This window comes from Haemorhous mexicanus, chromosome 6 (genome assembly GCF_027477595.1).
Source record: "Haemorhous mexicanus isolate bHaeMex1 chromosome 6, bHaeMex1.pri, whole genome shotgun sequence".
NCBI lineage: Eukaryota > Metazoa > Chordata > Aves > Passeriformes > Fringillidae > Haemorhous > Haemorhous mexicanus.
The window spans coordinates 65,343,950-65,370,019 of NC_082346.1; the positions used below are offsets into that span (position 1 = coordinate 65,343,950).

At 45.1% G+C, this 26,070-nt stretch overlaps 1 protein-coding gene across 3 annotated transcripts in view; it reads left to right on the top strand.

The window, feature by feature from the left end:
- The window catches only part of MDGA2 (MAM domain containing glycosylphosphatidylinositol anchor 2), a 207,168-nt gene that overhangs the window by 164,069 nt on the left and 17,029 nt on the right, over positions 1-26,070 (top strand). For all 3 annotated transcript variants that reach the window (XM_059850733.1, XM_059850734.1, XM_059850735.1), the window contains 3 exons: positions 5,399-5,547; positions 18,329-18,506; positions 21,404-21,424. In XM_059850733.1, the coding sequence (XP_059706716.1) occupies positions 5,399-5,547; positions 18,329-18,506; positions 21,404-21,424 (348 nt within the window). The remainder of the gene's footprint in view (positions 1-5,398; positions 5,548-18,328; positions 18,507-21,403; positions 21,425-26,070) is intronic.

A 26,070-nucleotide genomic window follows, 5' to 3' on the forward strand; every position in this document is an offset into this window, starting at 1 on the left:
AATTCCCACTGGGAAAGAGGAATTTTTCATGGATCTCCTGGTCCAAACCCCCGGCAAAGGCAGTGGACTCTGAGCCAGCTAAGCCCTGCTTGGCAATTGTTCCAGAGTCTGGAAATTTGGGATATTTACTTCATCAGAGTAGCAGGCAATGCCAAATTTTAGGGAAGGGGACAAGGTGGGATTGCTGGATCTCAATCCTGCTTTTCCTGTCAGCAGTGAGGAGAGGAAAATGAAGTTAATTCCTTCCATCCTGAGGCTGGAGGATTGAATTCCAGGATGAAGGGAGAATGTGGCTGAGGTTTTCCCTCTGCTCCAGATTTGTGAATCCTTCCTGCTAGTCTGCCCTCGGTGGGGGGAAGGAAAATAGAGGGATTTCATCCCAAAAAGTCATTGCTGGATGTGAACCAAAATGCCAGACAGATGTGGGTTGGAAGAGACCTGAAATCCCATTCTGAGCCATCCCTTTCCATGGGCAGGGACACCTCCCACTCTCCCAGGGTTCCCCAAGCCCCATCCAGCCTGGCCTCGGACACTGCCAAGATCCAGGGGCAGCCACAGGGATGGGGCATTCCTTGGAAATCTGCTTTTCAACCCACTCCTAGTTGCAATTTTGTTTGGTTTCTCCCTCTGAAACGATTCTCTGTGGGATGTGAGGGAATTCTGGTGGCTCAGGAGTGGCTGAGCAGCCTGTTGGGTTTGTCAGGAAGTTGGGAGCCCACAGCTGGGAAGGGACAGGGATAGGGAGGTGAATGCCAAGAGGGGAGAGCCACAGCTTCCCGGGAAACCCTGAGAAATTTGGGAAGCCTTGGGGGGCCTGGCTGGAGCTGGATCCATGGATAGAGCCTGGGTGGGCATGGACCACTCCAGGTGTGGAGGCAGAACTCTGGGAATGCCCAGGAATGCTGTGATTCCCATGGGCTGGGGGAGTGCAGTGCTTCTGGTTTGTTAATTTGAGATTTCACTAATTTTGTGGGTTTTTGGCTAATGTGCCAAATGAGTGTGGTGGGATCAGGGCTGGCTGATCTCTAAAGTGCTCACTTCTTGCTGTGAGGTGGGAGTGGGAGAAAGGTAAAGAAGGTTCAAAACTTTAAAAGGGTATAAAGAAAAAGTTATTAATTTAATTATTTAAAAAATTATTTAATTATTATTTAATAAATAAATTTAAATGGGAAATGAAAGACAATTTAAGTATTATTTATTTATTAAATTATTTAATTATAGTTAATAATTTAATAACTAAAAGAAAGAGTAATAAGAATCAGAACAAAACTTTTAGAACATTTCTTTTCTCTCCATAACTTTTTTCCTTTTTATTGACAATGAAGAGAAACAAAGCTTAAAACTGCAGTCAGTTTACTGCTGTCAGACAGGGAATTGTAGTCAGTTTACTGCCCAGGGCTGGAGTCCTCCAGGGGCTGCTCCTGTTCCTTGTGCTGCTCCAAAGATCCCACAGAGCTGCACCCTGTCCTGGCTGCGCTTCCCTGTGCTCCGATCCCATTTTTCCAGTCACTCCTGGAGGACAGGGAAGGCCCTGGAACTCATTCCTGGAGGATTAAGGGAAGGCCACAAATGAAAAAACATCTTGAAGGTCCCTTCCAAGCCACAGAATTCCCTGATTTTCAGCTTCCATGGCTATGGGGAGGCAGGAGGTGACTGGGCTGATCCAGCTGCAGGATTGGGATGAGGAGCAGATCCAGAAGGAGACAGATGTTGCCTTTCCCACATGCAAATAAAGAACAAAACGTCTTCTCTTTCTTCCTGCAACCTTTCCATAAAAGAGAGATCCTGGAATAAAGCAGAGCACAGGAAGGGGCAGCATTTTCCATAAATCCAGTGTCTCCCACTATTTCACACAGTTAAATGCAGGGGTTTCTTTAGGATTTATGCTCTCCCAGCATGTTAAAGATGGAAAGGGCTGGAGCTGGGGTTGCCACAAGGGGAAGCATTTATAAATCTCGGATTTTATTTCCTTTCCCTGAGTGTGAGAGAGTGGGAGCTGCTCTGCTCAGAGCTCACAGCCAGCTCCTGTCACCAGCAGTGCCACAGACATGGGACAGAGCTGCTGCAGTTCCCCAAATTCCAAGGAATTGGCAGAACTTGATGGGAAAATAAGGAGGAAACAGGTAAGGAAAGGATTCCTTGAATGCTCCATGTCCACACAATTCCCACTGTTCGTTCCTGCAGAAAGGGAGCCAGCACCAATCCCACCTCTGGGATCTGGGACATTTAGGGACACAGGGTTTGGGGCACTCGTGGCATTGCTGAGATCCCTGTGCTGCTCTGCTCTCATCCCAGCTGGAATTTGCAGTGCCCACTCCAGCAAGAATTCCTTTAAGGGATTCTTTTGCTCAGGGATAAATGGCTGAGTGATCCCAGTGGACCACGGGATGAGGAACCCTGGCTGATCATTTTCCCAAAAAGGGACCAGCTGAAGCTCTTTCCCTTTATTGTAAAAACTAAAAATCCCCCAGTCTTAAAAAACAAGGAATGTGGAATCCAAGGAGGCAGAATGTTTTAGATGCAGATTTTATGGGCTACAAATTGACCACTGAGAAATCCAGGTGCCAGAATCCAGGTCCCTCCTCTCCCAAGATCTAGAGCCAAGGGATTTGGGGACCAGGGACATTTCCAGATTCCCCATAACTCCCACACTTCCAGGAGCCACCTCTGCTTTCCCTGCACTCCAAACCACATCCCTGCTTCCCAAAGCTTACAAGGGAAGCTCTCAGTGTCGTGCTGTTGAATTTCCAGCCTCTCCATTCCCGGTGTTGTTTTCACAGGGATTTGGGATAATGCAGCTCTTCAGACGCCTCATTATTGCCCCAAAGGTGCCGGTGTTGTTCAAGTGCCCCTCCTGTGACAAGTGGCTCATTACGGCTCCTCTCAGTCCCCCCCAGAGATCCCATTATATCCAACAGCAGTGGGAGTGGGAAGAGGATAATTTGCATCCAGCATGAGCTTTTCCCATTATTCCCACTTCTCAGGAACAAGGAAAACAAATCGTCTCGACTGCTGCTCCCTTTTTATTCCCACCGCAGTCCCTTTTTTCCAGCAGCGCTTTTGCTTTGCTCCCTCTCCTTGGAATATTGTTGTTTGCTCCTCCACTCTGGGCTAATGCAGGGTCCTCCTTCCCTGGGCAATTGGGAAAAATATCTTGGCTAAAAGGGCTTTTTATGCTTGGAAAAGAAAAGCGTGGTTGGAGAGAAAAGCTGGATCAATAGGTGCCGTGTTGCTGTTTATTCCCAGGATTTTGCCTTTGTTCCTTTGCATTTGGGGGGCTTTTAAGGCATTTTTTCCTCCTCTTCTCACAGCTTTTCTGCTGATGGAAATTGTCCCATTTGGAATTTGAAATGCCTCTCATCCCTCTCTATTTCCACCTGGGCCAGGGATAGTTTGGAGGAGAAAATCCCTAAGTTCAGTGTTTGATTTGTCACAAACTCCTGAAATCCCAGTTAAGGGAAGGGAGTAATGAATCCATATCCCTCCCATATTCCATGTGACAGGCAGGCCATGTTTCCCCAGGCTTTTCCAGCCCTTTCCCAATTATTCCCACTGCCAAATCCCTGCAGAAGTATGGATGGAAGTAGAAAGCTCTCAAGGCCTTGGATCCTGGGAATGAGGGGCTGGATCTCAACCCTTGGATCCTGGGAATGAGGGGCTGGATCTCAGCCTTTGGATCCTGGGAATGTGGGGTGGCTCCATCTGGAACCCTTGTATCTGGGAATGCCCAGCTGAAGTTATTTCCTGATGATTTCTGTTTTTTTTCCCTCCTTTTCCCAATGGAAGGGTGAATTCTTGGCTAGCTGAGTTATTCCCTGGCTGCCTGGCCATTCCATGATTTCTGGTGATGCCTTGTGCAAGCTGCCCTGGAGCAGAGGCTGGATTTAAAGAATAAAGCAGGGATTTATTCCAAGGATCTCCTCCATGGATGCACCTTGGGCAGCACCAGAGCCCAGCCAGGGCTGCACCCAAGATGACCCAAAATGGCCCCAAAATGCACGGCCGGGCACGGGGTCTCTCCCTGGGATCAGCTCTGCTCCATTTGCACCTTGCAGTTCATTGTCCCAGCCCAGCTTTAGCCCAGGCACTCCCACCCTGCTTGTTTTTCTCTCTCCAGCCCACGGGGTTTGTGTAGCCACATTTCTCCTCACAGAGAAAAGCAAGGCACAATTCTTCCTGAGAATATTCCTGAGTTCCACATCCTCTGAGCCTCAGAGAAAGGAAAAACAATTCTTATCTCACTCGCTGTGCCCGTGTTTGTGCCCCAGCAGAATGCAATGTGGAGATTGTTCCCCCACAGGGATGGGGTTTGGTTCCTTGGCTGTCAGGGCCAGGGGGGTGTGTGTGTGTCAGGGCTGAGGGTGACAGTCACAGATTCTGGGCAGGGTGAGCAGAGCTGAGTGCTGGGCAGACTCAGTTCAGATGCAATGTAATATAGTATAGAACAATATAGTATAATCAAGTAATTAATTAGCCTTCTGGTAAGATGGAGTCAGATGCATCATTCTCTCCCTGCCTCGGTGGTAGAGTCACCTCTTGAGCTAGGTTTAATAAGCTCTCGGAGGCCTATAACACACCTCAGATAGCTCAGTTACTCTTGGAGGCATAACAATCAGCAGGATGGCTTCTGTTGCAGTGTTGAAAACAAAAAAGTTTAATAAAAGGCAAAATACCAAACAGAGAAAAACTGAGATAAGTACCAAACGTTCTTGCTCTTATTGGTTTCTTTGTTCACTCCTTTTTCTAGTTAATTGCCCAGGTGGGACTTTTTGGCTTCTGTCCAATGAGCTATCCTTAATTTTGAGGTGAAGTCCCCCAGGTCCTATGCGGTGTTTTTTCCACATAATTGAGGAGAGAAACTTCTGGGCTTCTTTCCTTTTTGAGGGGACAAAGGAGAGATTTGTCACTCGGTCAGCAGGGGACACACTCCTATACCACGGAGGTCGTCCTGTTTCCATATGTTTGTGCTCTTGGGGCTCTAAGGACGTGCAGGGTCCTCGCTGCTGGCAGCTTCAGTTTTGGAGAATTCAGCAAAGTTTGCAAATTTCTCGCTTGGTATCGCACTGTCTGCCAGGGTGAGTGGCTGCAAATGGAGGCCGTTTTCTGAGGGAAAAAGAAGTCATTTCTCCAGGGTCTGGGTCAGATTAAAGGTGACCTTTGGGTCTCTAAGGACTTGCAGGTCCTTGCTGCTGGCGGCTTTAGTTTAGGGCCTGAGATTTGGATCATTTGTCCTTGGTGCCCAGCTGGAGCAGGAATTGTTTTGTCTCCCTGCTCTGTGCACAGAGCTCACCATCCCATAATATGAAGCCCAGACCCACTAAAGCAGCACAGAATGTGAAAACCAGAAAAGCTCCAACCTGAGGCATCAGTGCTTTCCCTAATTCCATCTTTTCCCCAGGAAAAGCCTACGCCCCGGAGTTCTACTACGACACGTACAACCCGCTGTGGCAGAACCGGCCGCGGGTCTACTCCTACAGCCTGCAGTGGACGCAGATGAACCCCAGCGCCGTGGATCGCATCCTGGCCTATCGCCTGGGCATCCGCCAGGTGAGCTGCCAGCGCCGCGGGCTCGGCCCTGGAGCTCCGGGGCCCGGCAGAGCTGCTGGGATGGCGGGGAACTCTGCTTCGTTTGTTTTATTTTATTTTATTTTATTTTATTTTATTTTATTTTATTTTATTTTATTTTATTTTATTTTATTTTATTTTATTTTATTTTATTTCATTTCATTTTATTTCATTTCATTTCATTTCATTTCATTTCATTTCATTTCATATTTTATTCATTCCATTCCATTCCATTCCATCCCATCCCATTCCATCCCATCCCATTCCATTCCATTCCATTCCATTCCATTCCATTCCATTCCATTCCATTCCATTCCATTCCATTCCATCCCATCCCATTCCATTCCATCCCACTTTATTTCATTTCATTTCATTTCATTTCATTTCATTTCATTTCATTTCATTTCATTTCATTTCTTTACATTTCATTTCATTTCTTTTCATGCCATTTTACATTATTTATTTTTATTTAATTTCATTTTATGGTATTTTACCTAATTTTTATTTTATTTTACTTTATTTTGTTTTATTTTACTTCTGAAACTTAATTTTATTTTATTTTATTTCAGTTAGTTTTATGTGATTTTATGTTGATTTATTTTATTGTTTTATTTTATTTTATTTTAAAATATTTTACTTTATTTCATTTCATTTTACTACATTTTATTTTGTTTTATTTTGATTTATTTTATTTTATTTTATTTTATTTTATTTTATTTTATTTTATTTTATTTTATTTTATTCTATTCATTCCATTCCATCCCATTCCATTCTATCCCATTCCATTCCATCCCACTTCATTACATTTCATTTCATTTCATTTCATTTCATTTCATTTCATTTCATTTCATTTCATTTCTTTAAATTTCATTTCATTTCTTTTCACACCATTTTACATTATTTATTTTTATTTAGTTTCATTTCATTATATTTTACTTAATTTTTATTTTATTTTATTTTGTTTTATTTTACTTTTGAAACATCATTTTATTTTATTTTATTTCAGTTTGTTTTATGTGATTTTATGTTGTTTTATTTTATTGTTTCATTTTATTTTATTTTAAAATATTTTACTATATTTTATTTTATTTTATTTCATTTTACTATTTTTTTTACTTTATTTTAATATTTAAATTTTATTTTTTTATCCATTCCATTCTATTCCATTTCATTTCATTTCATTTCATTTCATTTCATTTCATTTCATTTCATTTCATTTCATTTCATGGTTTTTTACATAATTTATTTTTATTTCATTTAATGTTATTTTATTTTACTTCAATTTATTTTATTTTATTTTTGAAACTTCATTTTTTTTCATTTTACTGTATTTTATCCTTACCTTATTTTATTTTGTTTATTTATTTTACTTTTGAAACTTTATTTCCCTTCCCTTTTTTTTTGTATTTTATCTTATTCTACCTTTATTTTTATTTTATTTTATTTTATTTTAGTCCATTTTTATTCTATAATTTCATATTATTTCACTTTATTTTTATTTTATTTTACTTTTTTGCTTTATTCCATTTTAATCTTATTTTATTTATATTATTTTACTGTATTTCACTTAGTTTTATTTTTTATTTTATTTTGTTTTATTTGGTTTTATTTTGTTTTATTTTATTTTATTTTATTTTATTTTATTTTATTTATTTTATTATATTATTTTTTCCCCATTCCATTCCCCCAGTCCATCCTCCTCCAAGTCATCCTTGGCCTCCACATCCTCCTCCAAGTCATCCTTCTCCATTTGCCTCCTTCCTTGGGAGCATCCAGCTGATAATTTTATGGAATTTTGCCAGCCTCCCATTGAGCTTTCCCTTCCAATAATCCCCCAACAGATTGATCCCAGAAATCTTTCTTGGGATATTCAGCACCTGGAATAATAATTTGGATGGGACAAGGAGTAGAAGGATTCAAATGGATTTTATAGAGGAATATTTTGTTAAATATGAGGAAGAAAATCGTTTGTTATCCCACAGATTTCTCACTGAGATGAGCTTTGGAAAACAAATCCTCAGTCTTAGCATTTTATTTATTGGGCTTTGGGCTTGGGTGACTTCCTTGGATGTTGTGGAGTTCCTGGGACACACCCAGGGAAGGGCTCTGGTGCCAGGAAGGGGCTGGAGTTGGGATGTTCCTGGATCCCAGGGACTGGAGATGAAATCGGGGATTGTCGGAACCCAGGACGTTCCTCTGACTGCCCTGGAGGGCTTGAGACCCTGGGCTCGGAGTCACAGACACCTGTACCTTGATTTTAGCCCTTGGAAACAATTCTCAACTTTGTGTGAGGAGTCACAAGCCACAAGGGTTTGAACGGATTGACAGTGAATTTATCACAGGGTGAAAAAGTAGAATTTTGGGAATTTAGAATGGGAGTTCAGGAGGCAAGAGGGAGGAACCTGGGCATGTCCTGTCCTCCTTCTTCACCTCCATCTCCTGCTGTGATGGTGACACTTTTGGATTGGTTTAGAGCAGAGACAGACTGTCTAACACAGGTGATAGGTATTGGAAAATTATTGTAAATAAAGTACAGGTAGTTCTTAGTATAAAAAGATAACACCACCCCGAGGGCAGGGACTCTGCCACAGCCCGACTGTCTCGGTTTGGAAAGCCAGGAGTCTGCTAAGGAAGGCAGGAGCCTCCCGTGGAATGGAAAATTAACCACACCCACCCCCCCCAATTGCTATAAAATTTAAATTAAGGGGCTCTCAGGCAACAAAAATATGGGAGCAGGAATAACAGTTCTTTACTAGGGAAGAAAATAAAAGGATAAAATAAACACTGCAGTGAACTAAACCAACCCTGCCAGAGCCAGAGCACAGCCTGACACCCTGTGGGTCAGGGGGCTGGCAGCAGTCCCACTGGAATTGTGGCTCAGCCCTCCTGCAGTGCCAGGGCTGGTTCTGCTGGAGCAGGGATCCTGGAGAAGGGTGCAGTCTGCCTCTGAAGGTCCAGGGGAAGAGACAGCTGCTGTTCCTCTGGGAAATCCAGTGGAGAAGCCGTGCTGGTGTTCCAGGATCTCCAGATTCTATCCGGGTAGGAATGCTTGGCTCCTCCCCCTGGGCTCCCATCTCCCAATGGGATGCTGTAGCTCTTATCAGCCATGCAGGGACATTCCATGGCCTCTTATCAGCAGGTGTCTGCCCAGAGGGAGGAGTGGGTGTGGGAGAGATAAGGGAAACTGCCCAACGGACAGGAGACAGCTGCCACACAGATGGTGACAGAACACATCCTGCCTGGCAGGCTGGGACACTCCTGCCGGACAGACCTCGGCGGGTCGGAGAAAGGATGACAGAGATAGGCAAAAATAAACAACCTTGAGAACGAGAGCAAAGGAATTCTGCCACCTTCTTCCGTCTCGGGGCTGGGAAAAAGAGACTTTCTGACACCTTGGGGTCATCTCAACACCAGAGACCTCGTCAGGGGATGTTTAATCCGTGTTTGTGCAACTCCAGGTACTGCTGGGCACGAATTGGCTCCGGGGGTCCCAGGAGGAATCAGGAAATTCTGGAAGTAGCTCGCTGAAGGAAAGGAATTTCTGATGGAATTAATTGCGTTAGGAATTTTAGCTGGTTTTCCCATTCAGTTTCAATTTCATCTTAATTATCTGTTTCCGTAATTAACAGAGTTACTCCATGTCAGCCTGAGCCAAATATTCCCATTTTTCCTCCCCAAAGCCCCATTTCTTTGGGAATTCTATCCCAGCCTCTCCTCACCCTCCCAGCCAGGAATTCCTCCCCCATATCCCACGAAGCCTGGCTGAGTCACAGAACCATGGGACACATTCCTGTCACATCCTGCTTTTCTGCTGTCACTGGAATTGAGAGAAATTCCTGTCCCCAAGAGGGATTCAGTGCTGGGAAAGCTGGACACAGGGAAAACCTCTGGCATTCCAAGCATTAGTTAAGGAGAATTCAAAAAAATCCCATCAAAGATAATGTTATAAATATTATTGGATAAAATAATTAATCTTGGCTGAATGACAAATCAGAGAAGCCAGGAGGAGAGGGAAGAGGAGTCACAAAAATAGGGAATTGTCACTTTTCTCTCTATGGAGTGAGAAGGGGAAGATGGGAAAATGGGAACTGAGGTCCCCCAGGAGAAATGGATTTATTTGAGCACATTTGAGACTGCACCTGAAGTGCAGGAATTCTGCAGATTCCTTCTCTCAGGATCACAGGGATCACATCTGCTCCAAAGGGGAAGATGTTGGCAAGCTGGGAATCTCCAGCAAATCCATTGGAATTGCTCTGGGGCATGAAAAATATGGAAAGTTTTCTACAGAACCAGTCACAAAAATTACGCTTGTAGCAATTAATTCAGTGAGGGAAGAGAGTTGGAACTCCACATTTTTATTGGAATGTTCCTCCTGTTGTTCCCATAAAGGATTTTAATCTTTCTTCTCCAAGGGAATATTTTCTGTCCCAAAGATTTCCCTGCACGCATTGATTTTGGAAATCTAAAGAGGCTTTGGGTGTTTTTTTGTTTTTTTTTTTTTTTGTTTTTTTTTTTTTTTTTTTGTGGAATGAGGGAGGAAAAGTTTGGCCAAAGAAAAAAAAGATTGGGCCATGCAGGGACACGTTTTTCATTGATGTTCCTGGCATTGGAAAATTAAATTAGAGCAGGAATGGTTGTGATTCCCAATTTCCACTTTTCAGGGCTGATTCCTCCTGTGCTGCTTCTTCACAGCTCTGAGGCTGCACTTGCAAACAGCAAGGTGAGGTTTGGACCAGGTCAGCTCCTGCCAATGTAAAACCGGTTCTAAGCTTCAGATGGATCAGGGAAATATTTAAGGATAACGCTGAAAATTAAATTTTTTCTGATTTTGACTTAAGGAGTTCAGAGCTGGGAGTTGGAACTCCTGTGGAGCCAGGCTGGGATATCTGGGAATGTTCCCCTGGAGAGGAGAAGGCTCCAGGCAGAGCTCAGAGCCCCTGGCAGGGCCTGGAGGGGCTCCAGGAGAGCTGGAGAGGGACTGGGGACAAGGGATGGAGGGACAGGACCCAGGGAATGGCTCCCAGTGCCAGAGGGCAGGGATGGATGGGAGATTGGGAATTGGGAATTCCTGGCTGGGCTGGAATTGCCAGAGCAGCTGGGGCTGCCCCTGGATCCCTGGCAGTGCCCAAAGCCAGGTTGGATACTGGGACACCCTGGGACAGTGGGAGGTGTCCCTGCCCATCCAGGATGGGATTTAAGGTCTCCTCAAGTGTCCATAGGGAATATGCCTTAAAATTCACATTTGACACCATCAGAACCCCAGGTTTGGATCCTAGAGCAGCTCAGGAGGTTCTAAATCCTCCTGCATGGAGCATTTATGGAAAAGGAGCTGGAAGGGATCCTCCAGGATCATCAAGTCCAAGCCCTGGACTTGTCTTTGAGAGCCTTTGGGCTCTGTGAGTTTCCTGGTGGGATCTCACTTCTTCTGGCACACTGGGATTTCCTTTGGGATTTATTTGGTGGCCAAAGGACTCAGCCATAAAACTGGGACATGTGGCAGTGTCAGGACACCTGGTCTGGATCTTAGAGCAGCTCAGGAGGTTCCAGATCCTCCTGAGTGGAGCATTTATGGAAAAGGGAGTGTTGAGCACTGGAAATTTCCATTCCTCGGGGCACTGCTGAGCACAGCCCTTCATTTGGAGCTGAAGGATGGGGACAACCTTGGTGTCCCATCGGGGAACCGCCTGGATTGGGTCACTCTTGACTTCCTTGGGAATGTGCCAAGGTCTGCCAAGACATTCCTGCACGGAAGGGACATTTTTTCATCTCCTTAAGAGCCCTCTGAAGAATATTCCAACAGTAATGCATTTCATGGATGTATTTTTGCATTTCAATTATGCGTTTTTTGATATGGCTTTGGAATCAGTGACCCAGGTTCTTCCAGGTTTTTTTTCCTTTTCCAAGCATCCCTGTGTGTATTCCCTGGCCAGGCTTTGACACTCCAGAAGTCGATTTTATTAAGTGTCCAGTCATGGAATATTTAGGTTGGAAAAGCCCTCTCAGACCGGGAAATCCAATCCGTGTGCCACATCCTCACTTCCAAGATGGCAACTCCAGCACTTCCCTGGGCTGAAGTTTCACAAAAATATTTTCCAAACATGTAAAAAAAGGTCCCAAATGTCCCGCAGAGGGTTTCTCTACTCCTGGAAGTTTATCCACACAGAAAAAACCACTTTTGGACTTCCCCTTCCAACTCTGGCCTCTAGAGCTCAGTTTGGAGCAGCTGTGAATATCCTTGTGTTATCCCAGGAGCTTCACCTGGAGATCTCAGAGCAGCTCCAGTCCTGCAGCTGATCCAGCCACCTCTGGCACCACATGAAGATGTTTTCTTCCCGCATTTTGCCTGTCCCCAAAGCCAGATTCCCATTGCTTCCCAATAAATGACATTTAGCAGCTCCCAGCATCCAAGCAGCGCCAGGCTTGTTCCAAGTAGATGTTTTCCAAACATGTAAAAAAAGGTCCCAAATGTCCCTCAGAGGGTTTCTCTACTCCTGGAAGTTTCGTGACTCCCAGCATCCAAGCAGCTCCAGACGGGCGCCTCCGGCTCTCTGATATTTCCTGTCAGCAGGATGAAAGCAAACGGAACCAGGGAGATACATCCTTGTGCTTTTCCAGGAGATTCACCTGGAGATCCCGGAGCAGTTCCATTCCTGCTGCTGCTCCAACCACCTCTGGCTCCCTCTGGCACCACGTGGAGATGTCTCCTCCCCACACTTTGCCTGTCCCCAAAGCCACATTCCCATTTCTTCCAATGTTTTGTGACTCCCAGCATCCGAGCAGAGCCAGGCGGGCGCCTCCGGCTCTCTGATATTTCCTGTCAGCAGGATGAAAGCAAATGGAACCAGGGAGACTTTTCCAGAGCAGCCAGGAAGGGTGTGCAGCTCTGATCTCCGCGGTGGCTGCTCTCAGCAGGTGACAGCGGGTGACAGCCACGTCCCCGCAGCCGCGGTGACCTAGAAAAGGAGCGGTTCCGCTGTGAAAGAGTCATAAAAATTCAGCTGGTCCCTGTAAACCAGAGAGCAGCTTGTTCCAGCTTGTTACATAAAAGATTCAAGCTCCCACCTTTCCTTTATTCCCAGCCCCGGGAGCCCGTGGTGTCTGCAGGTTGGGAATGAGGATCTCTTCAAACAGCCCTGAGCAGGGCACGGCTCTGGCGCTTCCTCCCGGCCACTCTTTGGATTTGAGTGCATTTTTGACTTCTGCTGTCACTCAGCGCTGAGCTGGGGAAGGTGGATTCAAATGTCCTGGGAAGGCTGAGCAGTCACTGGATGAAAATGGAGACAGGAATTTTCTGTCGGTGCCACAGCAGAGATCCCACAGCCCTGGATAAATGGCGATGGATAAAGGGAGTGAGGGTGCATTTATTGACTTTCTGATTAAAGAATCCCAGAATCCCAAACTGTTGTGGATTGGAAGCCCAAATCCCACCCAGTGCCACCCCTGCCATGGCAGGGAAACATCCCACTGTCCCAGACTGCTCCATGTCCCAGTGTCCAACCTGGCCTGGGACACTTCCAGGGATCCTGGGGCATCCACAGCTTCTCTGGGAATTCCATCCCAGCTCCTCTCCACGCTCCCAACCAGGATTTCCTTCCCAATATCCCATCTATCCCTACTTTCTCACAGTCTGAAGCCATTCCCCTTGTCCTGGCACTCCAGACTTTATCCAAAGTCCCTCTCTCTGTCCCTGAGTTTGAAGTTGTTCAAAGCAAGGAAACACCTTCCCCTCCCAGCTCTGCAATCCCCCAAATTCCCATTTATTCACCAAATGGACTGAAATATCCAAATGCAGAACTTGAAGATCATTTATTATCATCCCTTGGGATGGAAATCCAGGAGCCAGAGTGGTTTCTATCCCAGTTCTCCAGATTCCAGCAGATCTTGGTGCTGGAGTTTGAATTCACTCAGATAAAAGGATCCCTCTCTCAGTGATCATTTCCCACCCTGCCTTCAATCCCAGAGCTGTTTTCCACATTTCAGGAGGATTTCATTGTTGGCTCCGTGGCTTCCTCAACTTCTCAGCTTTCCGTGAAGTGTTCCCATCCCTTTCATCCTCGGATCTCAGACAATAAATCTGGCTCAGGACCAGCTGTTTCTGACACCTGGATTTCTCAGCTGTCAATTTGTAGCCCATAAAATCTGCATCTAAAACATTCTGCTTCCTTGGATTCCACATTCCTTATTCCTAAAGACTTGGGAATTTTAATTTCTAAAAAAAGGGGGGGAAAGAAATTTTTTTCAATGCATGTATCTCACAAAGCCAATTACATACTTGATAAATGTCATAAAACAATGAAATAAGAAAAATTAATGGGAGGAGCAAGTCCAGGAAGATTGTTGATATAATCCTGCAAGAAGAAAGTCGACTCCATGCCCAGGATTGTTCTCCTGGATTAGGAATGGCCTAATTGGGAAAGACTGTGCCCACTGTTGAATGGCTTTAGAGCAGAAAAGGCAGGGAAAGAGGTTTATCATGCAACTGGAATATCATCATGGAATATCCTGAGTTGGAGGCATCCCAAGGATCATCCAGCCCAACTCCTTCCCTGCCCAGACCACCAGCAACCCCACCCTGGGCATCCCTGGCAGTGCTGTCCAAACCCTCCTGGAGCTCTGGCAGCCTCGGGGCTGTGCCCATTCCCTGGGGAGCTGTTCCAGTGCTGATTCCACTCTCTGGGGGAAGAACCTTTCCCTGAAATCCATCCCAAACCTCCCCTGGCACAGCTGAATTTCCTCCTGTCCTGTTGCTGTTCCCTGGGAGCAGAGCCCAACTCCCACCCAGGACACTTTGGATCAGTTTGTCCCTGGCTCAAGCCAAGCCTCACCTGCCCAGTCTGGGCTGGGTTTGAGCTGTTGGTCCCAGCTGGATCCACAGGAGCTGGGAACCTCCTCTCCCTGCAGGAGAGCAGGGAGGCAGGGCCAGCTCCACATGGAAAGGCACATCAGGGTTTGGGGTTCTGCTGGTTGTGAAAACATTAATTAAAGAGAGAAATGAGGGAAAATGAGAGGAATTGTGTGAGGAGCAGCTGAGGGCACTGGGATGGTGCAGCTGGAGAGGAGGAGACTGAGGGGAGACCTCCCTGTGGTCCTTAACATCCTCCTGAGGGCAGCTCCAATTTCAGTTCCTGGGACAGGGACAGGACCCTGGGAATGGCCAAGGGGTGTTTAGGGTGGATTTAGGAAAGGTTCTTCCCCCAGAAGATGGAATAAGCACTGGGAAAGCTCCCCAGGGAATGGGCACATTCCCAAGGCTGCCAGAGCTCCAGGAGGGTTTGGATAACACCCTCAGGGATGCCCAGGGTGGGATTGTTGGGGGGTCTGGGCAGGGACAGGGGCTGCACTGGATGATCCTCAGGATCCCTTCCCACTCAGGATATTCCATGATTCCCTGATTCTCTGCCATCAAGAGCAGACCATCCTTTACAGCTTGCCTGAATCCCAGATATTTGTCACCAAGTCATTCCAAATCCATCCTTGGGAATGAAGATGACACAGGAGCCACTCCTCAATTTTATATTTTCACCTGGATAACCCTGATTCTATTCCAGTCAGAATTATGAAAGGAAAGCAGGAATAACACAAACACTCCCTAGGAATTTTCCCTCTGCGATGTGCAAATGGAATATTTATCCATGAACTGAGCAGCCCAATTTTAGACATAAAACTTCCAAAGAAATCTCCTACATTTTAAGGAAAATCAATCTGTGTGGGTATAAATGGTAAAGAAATGACTTCAAACACTGACACTATTTTTTTATGGAGTATCCAGTGGATTAATTGACTTTGTCATTAATTTTTTTGTTATCAATTAACGTTGTCATTAATTAAAGAGATTCTTGTCCAGCTAGTGGAGTCAGTGAAGGAATTTCTGCTGGGAATCAATAGGCCATGAACAACGGAGTGAGGAGCTGTTTATTTTTTATGAACATATCTGAGCACACAGGGAATCAATCTTTAATCATCCCAGAGGATCAACTCCTCAGGAAGTCCAGAATTCCAAGGCTTTAAGAGAATAGAGTTTTCCAACAAAAGACATGGAATAGACCTCCTTTTATTGGCATAAATAAAACAAAAAAGCCCCCCATAAAATAAAAAAGCACCACATAAATAACATAAAAAGCACCAGGGTGGTTCCAACATTCTGGAATAAACACCTGCCCCATTTAGAGCCCCCTTTTGCTTTTCTGTCTCCTTTGGGAACAAAGATTCCTAAATATTCCAAGGAAAAAAGGAGTCTTGTCCCAGACCAATTTTCAGTGCTCCAGGTTGCCAGAGTGTGGATACTCTCTGCTTAATTAATTACAGGATAATGCAAATAAATGCTCCAGGAACTGCTCCCATTTTTCCTCAGGGCTACATAAATATTCCCAAACCACTGGAAAATTGTTATTCCAGCTTGCCAAAGTCAATTTCTCCCTGTTGGAAAACCAAAATTCCAGCTTGGCCAGAGGTTGTTCCCCACCTGAGTTTCATCCTTATCTTTGTGAGGAAAAGGGCTTTGATTATGAGACTTTTCTCCTTTCAAAAATTCCTTTTCCAACCAAATCCTGGTTCTTATGGATATTCCAGGTCTTGACACAGGGATTGAGGTGCAGGGCTGTGTTTCATGGCTGTTCCTTGTGGATTTTCTCTTGGAAGCCTCAATCTTGGCTTTTTCATGGAAAAGGGCACAGGCTCAATGTTAGGGATGGGCTGTACAGGGAATTTTGGGAAGTGGTGATGAGGATTTGGTTCTTTCCCATCCAGGGGAGCCAAGGTGATTCCCAGATCCCCAAGGGAAACAGTTTTGGATGCTTCCAGGTTGGAATCAGAGCATCTCCAGCTCGGTGCTGGGAGTTTCCAGCACCCCAAGGTGTTGCAGGAATTAAATCCTACTTTCAGCATGCTCTGGGCTCCATTTATTTCCAGTTATTTTCATATTTTCAGCCCAGGTTGTTGGTGTTGCCAGAGTTTGGGAAGCAGCTTCTGGGATTGTGGCTCCATTTCCAATGCTGGGTTGGTTTTCCAAGTGGAAAAACCAAAGCTGGGTGTGGCAGATCCTGAATTTCTTTCTTTAGACCAATATATTTATATAGTTATTATTTATATATTTACTATTTCTATATTTGTATATTTATATATTTATTGTGTGTGTCTATAATTTTATTTGTATATTTATTTATATATTTATTTTTATATTTGCAGCCTTATATATTTATTTGTATATTTATATATTTAATTTTATATATTTATTTATTCCACAGCAGAGCTGGAAAATCAGGGTTATTTTCCATCCAACACAGTGACAATTTGCCGTTGTTTTGGATTTTTTTCCCTCTGGTTTCCATGGTTAAAAATAAGGATTAGACCAGAGCTGGTGTTGATGGTGAGGGGGAAAAAAATGTCAAAATCTTTGTTGTTTCCTGTGGAGAAATATCAATATCCACCCCTGGTTTTGGAGGGATAATCCTGAAAGGAAAAATCCAATTGTTTTCTTTTCCAAAATGAAAAAATAATGGAGATTGTATTGCTTCTGGAAAGAAGGGCAGGAATAGAAAGCAGAGACTGAATTTGATACAAATTCATGTCTGGTTTGGGTAATTGCAAATTTTCCTCGTTAATTATTGAAATTCTTTGGGAAATCTCTGTTTTTGTGGTTCCTTGTCCAAAGATGAGGTGGAATAGGGAATATTTTTAAATTTTGTCCTACAGTGTTCACAGATCTCATTGACTTAATGACATAAAACATGGCTTGAGAAGCTTAATTCTCTTTATTTTTAAAACCTAATCGCCACAAACTGCCCCTTGCTCCTTGGCTGTAATCCCTGCCTGCTGAGTATCCCAAATCCTCAGGAATTGGGGTAACGCCCCACTTTTCCTGCCCTAAAACACATCCAAGGGCCATTGGACCTCTGGAAGAAATATTCCCAATTTTTGGTGTGGTTTGTTACAGAAATTCTCCGCAGTGGGATAACTGAGGAAGTTCATTCCTTGTTGCATCTCTAATTGTTTCGGAATTTTGAAGTTCTAAGGTGAAGACAAATCCCAAAATCTCTGACCTTTGAATCCTTTGGATTCCAGGCAGGACAACAATCTTGAAAGGAAAAGTTGTTTTTCCTTTCAAAAGGAAAGATCCTTCAGATTTTGACAAGCCAGTTTTAAGGGTAAAACTCAGATTTTTTTAAAATTTGAGGATTTTAAATTTTAAAAATGCCTCAAGACCCGCTATGTGTTTCTGTGTCACCACAAACTGGCCTTTGGTCCTTGGCTGTAATCCCTGCCTGCTGAGTATCCCAAATCCTCAGGAACTGGAGGACTCCTGTCCCAAAACACATCCAAGGGGGCCATTAGACCTCTGGAAGAAATATTCCCAATTTTTGGCATGGTTTGTTATAGAAATTCTCCACAGTGGGATAACTCAGGAAGTTCATTCCTTGTTGCATCTCTAATTCTTCTGGAATTTTGAAGGTTGCCCAGTCTCTGCTCCCACACGATTTTCCTGTCCCAAAATCCATCCAAGTGCCCTTTGATTTCTGTGGGGGGAGGATGGGCAGCTGGCAGGGAAGGAGTGGAGTGGCCCCTGGAAGAATATTCCCAATTTTTGGTGTGGTTTGTTACAGAAACATTCCATGGTGGCACAGTTCAAGAACTTCATCCCTTGTTGAATCCCTTGTTGTATTCCTTGTTGATTCTTCTGGAATTTTGAAGGTTTCCCTGGTCTGCTCTGCTTTCTAACGTGAATCCACATCCCAAAATGTCTGACTTTGGATGTTTTGGATTGCAGGCCGGCCAGCAGCGCTGGTGGGAGCAGGAGATCACGGTGAACGGGAACATCCAGAAGGGGGAACTGATCACCTACAACCTGACAGAGCTCATCAAGCCCGAGGCCTACGAGGTCCGCCTGACGCCCATCACCCGGTTTGGGGAGGGGGACTCCACCATCCGGGTCATCAAATACAGCGGTGAGGACCCCCAAACCCAAGGAAAAGGGGGTTGGGAATGTCCTGGGTCACCTGGAATGGCGTGGCTGTTCCCAGTCTTGGGATAGTGTCGTGAGCGTGGTCATGAGCGTGGTCATCAAAATGAAGGGGAGAAATGGAGAGAGAGGAAAATCTTCACCTCTCATAACAACAAAAATGCCCGACCAATAAAATTCTGAACTGCCAAACCCCAAAATCCCATCCAGTTTTTTGTGGGAAGATGTTGCTCTAGGACACAAAATAAAATGACATGCGCGCTGGAACCTCCAAGGTAAAAAGAAGGGAAGTTAAATTTCTGACTCCAACATTTATAGGTTTCCAAAAGTGGCAGTGGATTGGAGGGTGACAGTGCCACCTCTCCAATGACACTCGACAAACCAACAGCCCACCAAATTTCTCCTCCTCCAGAAAAGAATGTAAAACAATAATTATTTACATAAAGTGTGTGAGAAAGTTCATTACAAGAATGTAAACATCAGAAGGCTCAGAAGAACTTAAAAGAATAGGAAATAAGGAAAAGTTGGGATAAATTAATGCCATCTTCATGAAATTGGAGATTTCAAGTTGATCCTTGATCAGTTCAGAAGGGAAATCTACAAAGGGTTTTTTTTTCTCCTGAATGAGTCAATTTTTATTTTAATGTGAATTTTTGTCTTAAAAAAAAACAAACCAGTGACTGTTTGTGCTCCTATGCAAGATTATAAAACCTATAAATTTATATAAGAAATAATGGAAGGGCTTTGGAAATTTCCCACGTCATGAGCGTGGTCATCCCAAAAGGAAGGGGAGAAATGGGGAGAGAGGAAAATCTTCCCCTCTTGGGTGATTCATTAAAAACAAAAATGCCCAACTAATAAAATTCTGAACAGCCAAACCCCAAAATCCCATCCAGTTTTTTTGTGGGAAATAAGGAAAAGTTGGAATAAATTAAAGTCATCTTCATGAAATTCAAGGTTTCAAGTTGTTCCTTGATGAGTTTTGAAGGAAAATCTACAAAGGTTCTTATTCCCCCAGGATGAGCAGGTTTTATTTTATTGTAAATTAGTGTCTTTAAAAAAAACAGTGACTGTTTGTGCTCCTATGCAAGATTTTAAAACCTATAATTTTATATAAGAAATAATGGGAAGGCTTTATAAATTTCCCACGTCATGAGCGTGGTCATCCCAAAAGGAAGGGGAGGAAAATGGGAACAGAGGAAAATCTTCACCTCTCATAACAACAAAATCACCCAAACAAAATAATTCTGAACAGCCAACCCCCAAAATCCCATCCAATTTTTTTGTGGAAAATAAGGGAAAAATTGAATAAATTAATGCCAAGTTCATCAAACAGCATTTTTAGAGTTGATTCTTGTTTTGAAGGAAAATCTGCAAACAAAGTTGTTTTTTTTCCCCCAGAATGAACATTTTTTATTTTAATGTGAATTTTTGTCTTTAAAAAACCAGCGACTGTTTGAAGTCCTTTGCAAGATTACATAATCTATAAATTTATATAAGGAATAATGGAAGGGCTTTAAAAATTTCCCTCTAAAAGGTCACTCTGACAAAGATTAATCCATTTACGTTTAAAAAGAAAACCACAATATCCATACATCCTGTTTCCCATATTCCCAGAAATTCAATCCTCTGTTAAATCCATCCAAGACCTATTTTGGGGTGTTCATTTAGTGAATAAGTTAATTTATTTCTGTTTGTTTGTTATTGTGCTGTAAAAATTGCAATGAATGGGCAAGAAGGACCTTAAAGAGGAGGCTGAAGGATTCCTAAATGTGACACTTCCATAATTCCTTGTTTACCACCATCTTCCTGCCACAAAATTCACACCAAAATGATAAAAAACTTCCCCTAAGCCCATCCCATTCCCATCCCAAACTGCTCCAGGATCCTCCAAACTCCTTTACACGCTGTCCTGCAGCTCTGCTGCTCCAAAATGGGATTTTTGTGGTTTTTTTCTGATTGTTTTGGAGGGTTTTTTCCCCCCAGGTTTATGATGCTGATAAATTCAGCCTAACCACCTTCATTTTCTTGTCTGCTTTGTGCCGGGGTGTGACACAGAGCGTTGGTTTTGCTCTGCTGGGAACAATCCAAAGCGAGTGACTCGAGGTGACACCTGATGAGATTTTCCATCCCAACCCCTGCATTTAGTTACAAATCAAACCTCGGTCAATGCAGCTGCCAGCGAGTGCAGCTAATTCCAGGTTCAGTCTCTCAGGGATCCTGTAAAATTGAGGTTTTTTGGAGAATCAGAGGCAATTTGTAGGTAAAAGATGTAAAGATTGGGTTTCTCGGGGAGGTGACACTGGAGCAAATCACCGCTCGTGTTTCAGGTGAAGTGGTGCTAAGCTAGAGCTGGTGTGGAAACCCCAGATTGGATCTGGGATTTTGCTGAATCTTAGGCTGGGATTAAAGCAAGGAAGGGCAGCAAAAAAACCTGGAGTGATGCTCTGGCATTGTCAGATGTCCCCATTAATTGGAGATAAAATTTAATTTTGGATTTTCAGTGAATAAAATTCAATTCCAGCCCTGAGCTCAGCCTCCTTCTGCCTCCCTCGTGTGCGGGGCTGTGGCAGAAGGGCCTTTTCCTAAATCATCCATCCTCAGATTTCTCCTTCTGCAAACACAGCCACAGAATGATCCCTCCTCCAATCCCATTCCCAGGTTTTAGCATTGCACAGATCCCTCTGGATTAACCTGGGAAGCCATTCCCATGCTTAGGATATTGGGGACATTGTGGAGGTTTGGATTTCCTTCTCTTCCAGCCTCTTAAGGTGTACAGCAGATGCATTTCAATATTCAGCAAGGGGAAATTTAGGATAATCTGAATACTGATGAATTTGAATTTTTTCTTTGCATTAATTTTATTTTCCCTCTGTTTTCCAGCTCCGGTGAATCCACATCTCCGTAAGTATTTAAATTATTTATTATTTTATCTTCCATGCCACCAAGAACAGTCCTTGCGTTGCTTGTCCCTCACAGTTGAAAAGTAAATTTGAAATATTTTACTTTCAACTGAAAAGTAAATTTGAAGTATTTTACTCCCAGTTGCAGGCCATGGGTAGCAGGAACCACCTGAAGGTGTCATTTGGGATTCCTCTTGTTCCAGCAAGGATAAAGGAAGGAAAATCACACTCCAGCTCACCTTCCTCATTGCCCCAGAGAGTTCATCCGAAGGAAAATATTCATGGGCTAAAGTTCAGATCCAGCTGTGGTGGAGCAGCTCAGGAGGTGTTGGGGATGCCATGGGAAATCATGGAAGGGCAGGGACACCTCCCACTGTCCCAGGCTGCTCCAAGCCCCAATGTCCAACCTGGCCTTGGGCACTGCCAGGGATCCAGGGGCAGCCACAGCTGCTCTGGCAATTCCAGCACAGCCAGGAATTCCCAATTCCCAATCTCCCACCTAAATCCACCCTCCTTCATCTTCAAACCATTCCCTGGGTCCTGTCTCCCCATCCCTTGTCCCCAGTCCCTCTCCAGCTCTCCTTGTGCCCCTTCAAGCTCTGGAAGGTTCTCTAAGGTCTCCCCAGAGCCTTCCTTGTGGTTCTTGAGGTTTTTCCATGCTTTTTAGGGCAGATTGAAGCCAAAAAAAAGGAAGTTCTTCCCCACAGAGACCCAGGAATCAGAGATTCATTGCACAGAGAAATGGGGAGAGCCCAAGTGGATCCTGGTTCTCCCCAAATTCTCAGGACACAGCTCCTCAGGCATGACTGGAAATGCAAACTCTGACACGATCAGGCACGGGGATGCCTCAGGCTGGAAATGTCAAAGTCACACTTTGTTCTCTTACTTTTCCATGGGCACCAAATCCCTGCAAATATCCAGGCAGGAGACTGGGATGGAGCTCTGGCACATCCCAGTAAAACCACCCTGTTCCCACAGTCCCACTTCTCCCTATCCATCATGTTCTCCCAAACCCCAACAAATCCATTTTTCCTGTCACAACATAATCTTGTTTTTAATGACACATCCCAAAATTATTCCCACCTAAGGAATGAAGTCCTGTCTCCCATTTTTCCTGCTGCAGGGTGGAGCCATCAGGCAAGGAGCAGGCTCTGCTCCATCCCTCAGACTCAACTTTAAGCCTTTGTGTAAATTTTAAACTTATTTGCAGAAGATCTGGTCCAACATGTTAATAATTAAGCAGGGCTTAGCTCAAAGCTGCCAGGAGCTGCAGGAACCTCTCCCATGGAGTCTTACGAGCAGGGAATGAGACTCTTGCTAATTAATATATTAAATCTAGGCTCTGATGGGAAGAAAAAATACAATCCCAAGTGCTTCACACTCCTCTAGGATTTTAAGATCTCAAACTAATTTTCCAAAAGTCTTGTAGGATCATGATGGAATGTGGGTGGCATCCGAATGGGAATAAGGAATGTGTCGGCCCCAGGGAGGGATGGGGAAAGGTTTTCCACCAAAGCTGCAGTGTCCCCAGGGCCACTTCTTTCAGGTGCCCAAAGCCATGGCGGAATTCTGCTTTGCTTGCTTTCCCTGAAGATTTTTTGAGTGGAATCCCTTGGTAGGAAAGAAATCCCAGTCTGTATCCCATCTCCATTCCCCAAGGCCACCACTGCCCCACAGCCCCAAGTGCTGCCTCCACATGGCTTCAGATCCCTCAGGGATGGGCATTCCAACTCTCTCTGGGCAGTGCCAAGGCCTGAGCCCTCTTTCCATGGGGAAATTCCTGCTGGGACCACCCTGAGCTCCCCCGGCCCAGCCTGAGGCTGTTCCCTCTGCTCCTGTCCCTGTTCCCTGGAGCACAGCCCGACCCCCCGGCTGTCCCCTCCTGGCAGGAGCTGTGCAGAGCCACAAGGGCCCCCTGAGCCTCCTCTGCTCCAGGCTGAGCCCCTTCCCAGCTCCTCAGGAATTCTCCAGCTCCTTCCCAGCTCCTCAGGAATTCTCCAGCCCCTTTCCAGCTCCCTCAGCCTCTCCTGGGGCTCCAAGCCCTTCCCCAGTTCCCTTGTCTGTGCTTCCTACAAAATCCCTGTAGTTCCTAAATATTTTGGGCCTATTTCTGGTTTTACTTATTCCGTGTGAAAAAAGAGGAGGAGCTGTATCCAACCAGGACAACATTCCTGACTGGAAACTGAAGTCATGCTCTTCCTGCTTCACTTCTGGAATAATCCCATTCCCTAAATCCTGCCATTTGATGCAATCTCTGCAATAGCCAGGCAAAGAGCATCAAAAGACTTCCACTCTGAGGTGGAGCCTCACTCCTCCACTTCATTTTTTACCACCTAACAGGAACCATTTAATGTAAACCAGAAGGATTTTAGATCAATTTGTACAATTAGAGGTCACCCCTGAATAATAGAAGAGAGGAGATGTTCGGGAGTCACATCCAGCTTGGGTTTTATGGGAATGGATGACACAAATCCCTGCTACAATGAAGGGTTTCACCTCCAGAACAGCTTCAGCTTTTGCTCTAATTGCAAGGAAATTATTAATGACCCCGAATCCGCTTCCAGAGCTGCCATGTGCCCTGACAAAAACCACCACTCTCATTAATGTTAATTAGCACCATCGTTAGGGCCGTGGCTGGAGCACCTGTGGAAGAGCTGCTTGTTCCTCCTGCCCTCCTGCTCAGCAATTAACAGCTCCAGACCATCCAGACCTATTTAAATGCTCCTACAAAAGTACGGAGCAAAGCCTGAGGAGCTTTTTCCCATTTTTCTTCTTCTGTCATTTTTTAAGGTGTGTTCATTGCCAAGAACATTTAGCACTAACCTTTTCCAAGGTATTCCACATGAAATCAATGTTTGACTATTAAATAAATGGCAAACTTTTACTCTTCCTTTTTTTTTTCCCCATCTGGCCTGAATATTTATTTTATTTTTTTTTCTTCACCTCAGGAAAAAATCTTTTGTTCTGCTGATGTGGAATTTCTTAATGAAGTTCTGAGGGCAGAAGACATTTATGCAGCTTTTAAGGCACTGGATGGGCAGTGCAGAAAGTGCTGAATGGCAGAAAATTCTTTATTTTGTTCACTTTGCTCCAGGACTGGATCTGGGAATCAAAACTTTTCTCCTTCCCTCAAATTTTGCCTTTTAGTTTCATCCCTTTGTGTAGAAGCAGCATCTTCTCTGTTGCAGGAAGATGCAAAAATGGAGGTGGGAGCAAAATCCACAAAATGTGGGGTAAACCAAGAGAATTTGGAGCTCAGGTAGTGTAAAAAGAATTCTTGGAGAGGCACAGCTGGCACTTTGTTCAGAGAGCTTTGTTTGAGTCCTGGAACATTCCAAGAGCATTGGTGAGGTCTTGGAATTCCTTTCCCAGTCTTGGGATGAAGAGGAGATGTCGATTGGTCGATGTCTCTCCTGAAGGGTTTGGGTGCAATCATGGAACCATCAAAGGATCAGGGACTGGTTTGGGTTGGTGGGACCTGAATCCCATCCCATCCCTTCCCACACCTCCCACTGTGCCAGGATTCTCCAAGCCCCAGTGTCCAGCCTGGCCTTGGGCACTGCCAGGGATCCAGGGGCAGCCACAGCTGCTCTGGAATTCCAGCCCAGCCCCTCCCAGGCAGGAATTCCCTCACTGGTGCCCAGAGCAGCTCCCACCATGCTGAGTTCCCAGGGAGAACCAGAATCCCACATCCTGCTCAGGTCAGCAGGGAAGGAGCTGAGCTTTGGGGAAGGAATTCTCCTGGGGGATCTGATGATGCTGATGGATTTACTGGGAACCCAAATCAGTCTGCTCAAGGTGCTGAGAGCCAAGGAGGTTTCTGGGAACTGCATTCCAGTGCTAACCTGGGTTTATAGGATTGGGTTTTACACTGATGGTCCTGGAGGGGCACAGAATCCCAGGATGGATCAGGCTGGAAGGGGCCACAGAGGGTCACTGGTGCCACTCCCTGCCCAGGGCACAGGATTGTGTCCATGTGGCTCTGGAATATCCCAGGGAGGAGACGCCAGCCCCTCTCTGGGCTCTGCTCAGGGCTGGGCACTGCCCAGGGCAGGAGTTCTGCCTCCTATGCCTGGGAATTCCTGGGATCAATCCCTGCCTGTGGCTCTGGGGCCATTGCTGGGCCTGGAGCAGAGCCTGGGTCTGCTCTGACCTCTGCACACAGGGACAGACAGGGGGACACAGGGATAGGCAGGGACACAATGGAACACCCAGAGCTGAGGCCCCTCTCAGCTGGGGCTCCTCTCCAGGATGAGCATTCCCAGCTCCCTCAGCTTTTCCTGGGCACGGAGATGCTCCAGCCCTTCCTCATCCTCACATCCCTCCTTGGAGCAGATCCAGGAGCTCCAGGTTTCTCCTGTCCTGCTGATCCCAGAGCTGGACACAGCACTCCAGATGTGCCCAGGGCTGAGCAGAAGGGCAGAATCCCCCCTGACCTCCTCCCTGATGCCCCCTGGACTCCTTTGGCTTCATGTTGTTCTCTGAGGGAGGGAGAACCAGGAATATTTGGAAATCACTCTGAGTCCATCCTGTGGTTTAAAGTGAAATTTCCAAGCTTATTTCTGAGCCTGCAGCATCACCTGAATGTTGCAGCAGTAAGCTCCAGGTCCCTCTCTCCTCACTGATTAACAGGGAAGCTCCAGAGGC